Genomic DNA, 7,045 nt, shown 5'->3' on the forward strand with positions numbered 1-7,045 from the left:
CATGACAAAGTACTTTATCATTACATTTACTTTTTCTTTTAAATTATATTCCACACCCTTAATTTTTCTTTGTCCCAGGTTTGTAGCTAGTGAGTCATGAGCATTTAGTGAACACTTTGAAAATCCAGAAAAGATGATCTTGACATTTATAGGATATATACAAGGGTTTGCTGGGAGAGGATTTAGGAGTCTTTCTTTGGACCACATTTGGGAGCATATTCAAATTTAATTTGTCATACTATTGCTGTTTTTCATTGGGAATATTACAATTTCAAGCAATATAAATGTAAAGTCTTGACTGTGTTGCTAATGGGTTCTGCTGGTTCCAATTTTTGTCTAGTTAACAAATTTGTGATCATCAGTATGTATTATGAGATTATGGACTATGTATTTTACATTGGAATTCATTAAAAGAATTTAACTTACTCATTGTTTTTAAATAAAAAAAATTAGACCTAAATGATTAACCTGACTTTCAGCAGGACATAACTGGTCCGTTTTCACTTCTTTTTTAACATGTCACCCCTCTCTCTCTCTCTCTCTCTCTCTCTCTCTCTCTCTCTTTCTCTCTCTCTCTCCCTCTCTCTCTCTCCATCCCTTGGCTTGCTCATTTGTCTCATTGGTCTTTCGCGCATTCAGCACCAACAGAGGTTTTTTTTTTTTTTTTTTTTTAGTTTTTTTTATAGATGGCGCTTTATGGCGCGGGGTTAAAGGTGTTGGCCTTGACTTCACGGAAGTTCAAAGGCAATTTGCGCTCTGAAATAAGGTGGATCTTGAGCATGTCCTCCAAATACGCTGTATATCCCGATAAATCTAAGCAACCGAAAACAATCATCCTATATATATCATATATATATATATAACAATCATCCTATATATATATATATATATATATATATATATATATATATATATATATATATATATATATATATAGGATGATTGTTTTATATATATATATATATATATATATATATATATATATATATATATATATATATATATATATATAATATTTGCTGGAAGCCAACAAAAACAATTGGACCTTTCTCGACCAAAGATAATTCAAGTGGTGAACATGTGGTGAAATGTGCACACACACACAAACGCACGCACGCACGGCTTCCAGTCCTAAGTAATCCACCACCACATGGTTTTCTGACGAAAGCCAAAACCATTAAGTAGCTTTCTTTGCAAAATAATGACAATGAAAAATGTCCTTCTCTCAATAAGACATTTGTATAAAGCATTATCAAAAACGGAAAATGTTGGTCGTTGTTTCCAATGTTAGTCTCTGGGATGGTATCTCCCTATTTTATTTTATTTTGTTTTACGGCGGAAGGAATCTCACTCCTCTGAGCAGAAGGTGCAATTAAGAGAAAAAAATACAATTTAGTGCCGGTGCATTTACGACGTTGTCTAGACTGGACGTGTTTTCAAATGACCGCTGGAAATTTCTTTTAGTGCCCACCCTTAGCTTGCTTCTAGGCTTTTACACACACACACACACATACACACACACACACACACACACACACACACACACACACACACACACACACACACACACACACACACACACACACACACACAGAGAGAGAGAGAGTGAGAGAAACACACGTGTTTTCTTCAAGCTGAATGAGGGTCATACCTGGAAATGCAAACAAATCCCCTCTCCTTAATTCTTTTCAGACATTTCGTCAAACTGAAAAATGAGCAAGACGAACTGTTTGGGTGTACAAAGGTGACAAATTAGGAATCAAACCTTAATTAGGTGTAGCTGGTTTTATTTTGCCAAAAAGCAAACTTTCCCAACTCGTACTGATCTGCGAGAGGAAACGCTCTCTGATTTTCCAATTACAGGCTGTAGTGGGATTAATGTTCCTTTCCGTTTAACATTAATTATTTTTTCATGTGACGGTTTCTGAAGAAGTTTGTCATGGAGCTACTGCACATTGCTGTTGACATTTCATTTCCACAGTTACGTCAGTCTCTTTGCTCGCATTCTTTTGTATTTTAATCCTTCTTCACATCGTAGAAATGGTCTTGTATACGAGTTCTCCCCATGTTTGAGTTATATTAGAAGTTTGAGAGCCATTACTATGGAACTAAGCGAAATGTTCTACATTCCAACTTCAAGAAAAAAATATGTGTTGACTTAAATAAGGAATTGAGTTTCCTTTATTTGTTTATTTTTATTACATTCTTAACTTTGCATCTGCATATATTCAACGTTTCCGCCCCTTTTTACCGCGTAACATGTAAACAGCTAGCATAAACAACATCTTACAATGGTATAGAAATACAAAACCCTGCAGCCTTCGCTTCACTTACACCTTTCCCATTCTCTAGCGTGGATAATGCAAATGAAAAAAGAAATAAAAAAAAGTACATATTTACAGTGAGTAATAATACACAATGGTGATTAATCATATTGCATAGTCTCAAAGGTGGGCATTTTCCTGTAAATAAAGCGTCTACACGAGTCCTATTATTATTATGGTTGTTGTTGTTATTATTAACAATAACAACAACAACAACAACAACAACAACAATAATAATGATAATAATAATAATAATAATAATAATAATATTAATATTAATATTAATATTAATATTAATATTAATATTAATAATAATAATCCTAGAGACGATCCCAACTTCATCGATACGTCCATTACAATAATTCAAGGGCAAACCAGATTAAAATAGTTATAGTTGATGGAAAGCTCTACTGAAACCTAATTCTTTATATTAGAAAAGGGATTTAACATGATGGAAATGGCCTTCTGTAGGTATAAATCTCTTAACATCATTTATGCTTAAGACTGGTGGTATTATAAAGCAAGATATGCTGGGGGAAAAACATGTAACGTGTCCGTAAAAGTCCCAACTTTTGTGTATGCAACAACCAATCAGGCTCCATCTTCATTGCATTTCACTTTTTTTTTTTGAAATTATTATAATATCCGGTATATGAGGGGGAAAAACAACACCACAGTTCACAAAAGAGGATTACCGGAAAAATACTGGAGGCGATCTCGGCTTAATTTCTTCTCTTTCATTCGTCGGTTTTGGAACCAGATTTTCACCTGTCGGTCGGTGAGGTTCAGCATGCGCGAGAGCTGCAGCCGCTTCTCTTTGTTGATGTAAACATTAAAGAAGAACTCGCGTTCGAGCTCCCGGATCTGAAACTTGGTGTATGGACATCGCTTCTTCCGCGTCCGAGTGGTACCTTAAAATTACAACAAAAGAAAGAAAGAAAGAAAGATATATATATATATATATATATATATATATATATATATATATATATATATATATATATATATATATATATATATATATATATATAAATTTATAATAATATTATTTAAATGAAAAAAACACGGCCTAGGTCAAAGGTCAATAACAAATTAACCACATTGTGCTGTATTTCCCACCCTGCTAATTACCACGAGCAAGATCAGCAACATATAAACAGAGCACATATTTTCATTTTTTAGGTCTTCCGAAAGCTGACTAGAATTAATTAGATTAATTGACTTTATTATTAGATGCAGTAATATCGTTTAGTAATAAGTCATATTTGTGGGAACAGCACAGTAAACAGCCTTACACTATGAATGTAGCCACTGTTTATTATTGATTCATGGTTTATAAAACAACAACAACAACAACAACAACAACAACAAAAACAGGTTGAGTTCCATATGTAGATGACTGAGATGAGTAACCGCCTTTCTTTCTTCAGGAAAAAAAGATCTCTACCCAGGGTCATTATTTTGCACAAATTATCAACACACGTGTGCTACCTAACCTTAACACTGAATGCAAGGTTACAAACTAAAAAGCACCTTCAGCTCTTATTTAATATTGAGGATCTTAGTGATATAAAATCCCCTCAAATATTATAAACCGACCAATAAAACATGCATTCTACAAATAGATGTGCATTATCAACCTAAATATGTCCACATCACTGAAAGAACGTTGAGAGCTCAGTCAGGGCCTGTGTGTGTGTGTGTGTGTGTGTGTGTGTGTGTGTGTGTGTGTGTGTGTCATAGCATTTACACTGTTAGCACCTCTGTATTGTTAATAGAAAGGCGAAATTATTTTCTTTGAAACGTCTGCTATTCCTCAGCCATAAAGCAGACGCGTTCAGATCTATTATGCTGTCAGGGTGTGTTTATTTTTTATTATTTTAAAGCACAGTATTTGACTGATATTTTAGACGCCTTTAGTTCTAACACTAATGAGGAAGAGAGTGTTAAACGCGCTGCACACTTTCACAACATGCAATGTGAAACCCCCTACAACTCCTTAAACACAATTACCGAGCTTATACTGCATGTAAGTTTAAATAGCACTGTTCTGCCCAATTGCTTTTACCCTCCACGTCTCCTTTAAAAATCCCCTTTAAATGTCTATAGCGCAAGTTCATGATCAAAGTTAACATTTGTCACAACAGCTCGCTCTTAAAATTTCACAGACTCACATAGAGCTACGCTTGTGTGTAACATATCGTTTATTTCTTTTCAAAGCCCTTTTCCCGTCGTAAAAATTCTTCTTGTTGCTAGAAATAGGTTTTGTAGGTTATAATAAAATCCTTTGAATGCTTATAAAACTGCACGTAAAATCTGGCCGGCGAAACGCAGGGCTTGAGCCCTTCACCCTTTTTATTTTCTCTCTCTCCTCTCTCCCTTTACAGCTGTCGGATACCTACTGGAGTGCTCATTTTTGCAGGCGCCGTCGTCTTTCACCGCCGCAGACGAGGCACCCGACGTCGTGGTGGCATGCTCGTCCTCTTCCTCTTCATCCTCGCGCTGGTGGTCTTTTTCTGGGTCAGTACGCACCACCGGATCCGTTTTGCTGACGTCCTCTTCTTTTTGCACGCAGTCCTCTACGGAGCCTGCGTAGGCACCCTCGAAAAAACGGTCAAAACCTTGCGGGAGGACGTTGTTGTTCTTTCCCGTGGCGGGGTAAAAGCTCGTGCCGGCTTGCTGATGAAGGTGATGATGATGAGGATGATGATGATGGTGGTGGTGGTGGTGGTTGTTATAGACGCTCTCGTTCTTCATCAGCATTTCCGTCATGGAGGACGATGGCGGAAGACATTCCTCTGCCGCGTAGCACGGCGCGTAGCCCCCTCTGTGGTGCCACTTGGCTGACGGATCCAGTCCGTACGACACGTCCCTAACCGGCTGCACGTGAGACAGGCTTGTGGGGTACGGGTAAGCGATCTGACGCGAGGAAGCCTGCGGCAGGAACGACGACACCGCAGAGGAGGAAGAAGAAAACTCGGGCACGTAGTAGGCACAATTGGGGAGGTAGAGGCTCGAGCCGCAGCCCGTCCGCTCCCCGAATTCAGCACTTCTGTCTTTTCGCGTCTGGGAGCAGAAGTTGCCCAGATTGACCGAGTTAAACATCGTCTTGACTCATGCACTCGGTGTCCAGTCGGGTGGATGTTTTTTTTTGCGGGGGGGTTGGTGGTGATGGTGGTGGTGGGGGTGGGGGGGTAGGGGGATACGAACCGCAGAAGAGAGAAAGGGGGGAAAATTTGGGAATGCGAGATGACGCGCGCTTGCTTTCCGTCTAAAGTCGCTCCTAAAGACACGTGATCGAAAGTAGATATATTGTCGTATATCAATTTGGAAAAGCTTAACGTGTGGAGGAGTGGTTCGCTTTAAGTTACAGAGGTAGCGCTGAACACGATCGGCTTTCAGAAGACCACAGAGACGTTAGAAGTGATTATCATGTAAACGTATAGCAAAGTATAACCTATAATACGCACATGCGCAGTGTTACAGCTCTCCAGTAAATGCTAATTTCATACCCTATGTAATACAGAGAGACGGTGCATTTGTGATTATGATATGAGAATGTAAAATACTATATACTCAGTACTCTATAGGTCTAATACATGATGCGCAATCACAATAAAGTGTAAGCTGTTGATGGATGAATGCATAGTATGTTATTTAATTTAGTCTCTAGCTGAAGAAAAACTCTTGTTAAAAGCTTATTCTTGGATTTGATGCAAATAAACTACATCGATTTTGCAACTTTATCTAGCGTTTTTTCTATAGCAATGAACATTCTAGTCTCTTTTAGCAGAATTATTTGTAAGCTGTTTTATTCCACGTCTTTAGTCTTGTATAAAGTCTATGTAGCATATTTTTCTGCCTTGGAAGCAGACTGCTGTGCAACTCTGGTTTGGCGTTATGAATAATTAGCACCTACAAGGCCTTTATTATGAGAAACTGCCAAATCCAGTTTGACCTGAGATTCAGAAACAGAGCTAACTGGGTGTAAAGGAAACGCAAAAACAAAACTTGATTTTCAGTTACACACAGGGCTTTTGTCCTAGTGTGCTCGACATGAGAGGACATATTTATACACGGATTTCACTTCGATATAAATAACTGTGTTGTGGGTGCGCTGCATATCTCAACTTTTCAAATATATAAGTGAGCAAAATGGAGTGGAGTTTGTGAAGAACTGTTTGTACAAATGGAGACTTTTCTACGCGTGAAAGCTCGGACGCCTTCAATCAAGTACAAAGAAAGCAGACAGCTGTCCAGACAGCACTTGAATTTGACCACTAAAGTCTAGTGAGCGGCAAGACTGCCATAAAGTGCCAGAATATTTGCAGAGGTATTTTCGCACGCGAAGAAACGTGAAATCTGTTCTAAACGTTTGCTGCGTTGATGTTTACATGTAAGAATTGTGAGAAGCTTTATTTGGAACTTTATTCTTTTTTATGTGTTAACTATGTAAAATGACACAGAGGCAGAAAGAAAAGAAACAGCAGCAACATCATCAGACTGTTGGTATGTAAAATGGATTTACTTCAGTGAGTGAAAGATGAGTTTATGTCTGCATCAGTGAAACTGAATAAACAAGCATGAGCAAAAACAAAGACGCCATCTTCTTCCTCTACTTCTTTTTCTTCTTCTTCTTCCTTTCCAGTTTCAAAATGTAGTTATTGAGAATTTTAAGTTATCGCTGTGATTCTAATTGTCTGGATGCCAAGCATTTGCAA

General features: G+C 37.9%; 1 protein-coding gene across 1 annotated transcript; it reads right to left on the reverse strand.

Annotated features, from left to right (window-relative positions):
* Nucleotides 1–2,603: 2,603 nt before the first annotated feature.
* On the reverse strand, nucleotides 2,604–5,502 carry hoxc11b (homeobox C11b). Its single transcript, XM_017496615.3, has 2 exons — nucleotides 4,727–5,502; nucleotides 2,604–3,235 (listed from the first exon to the last, which is right to left on the reverse strand). Exons 1-2 carry the CDS (start codon nucleotides 5,427–5,429, stop codon nucleotides 3,003–3,005), a joined length of 936 nt encoding a protein of 311 aa, XP_017352104.1. The 5' UTR covers nucleotides 5,430–5,502; the 3' UTR covers nucleotides 2,604–3,002.
* Nucleotides 5,503–7,045: the final 1,543 nt, after the last annotated feature.

This window comes from Ictalurus punctatus, chromosome 21 (assembly GCF_001660625.3).
Source record: "Ictalurus punctatus breed USDA103 chromosome 21, Coco_2.0, whole genome shotgun sequence".
Taxonomy (NCBI): domain Eukaryota; kingdom Metazoa; phylum Chordata; class Actinopteri; order Siluriformes; family Ictaluridae; genus Ictalurus; species Ictalurus punctatus.

Bases quoted from the DNA above. Each gene is read 5' to 3' on its own strand.
- hoxc11b (XM_017496615.3), bottom strand. From the start codon at position 5,429: ATGTTTAACTCGGTCAATCTGGGCAACTTCTGCTCCCAGACGCGAAAA. The intron at 3,236-4,726 runs GTAGGTATCCGA...TGTAATTTTAAG, and splicing joins CTGCAAAAATGAGCACTCCA to GTACCACTCGGACGCGGAAG.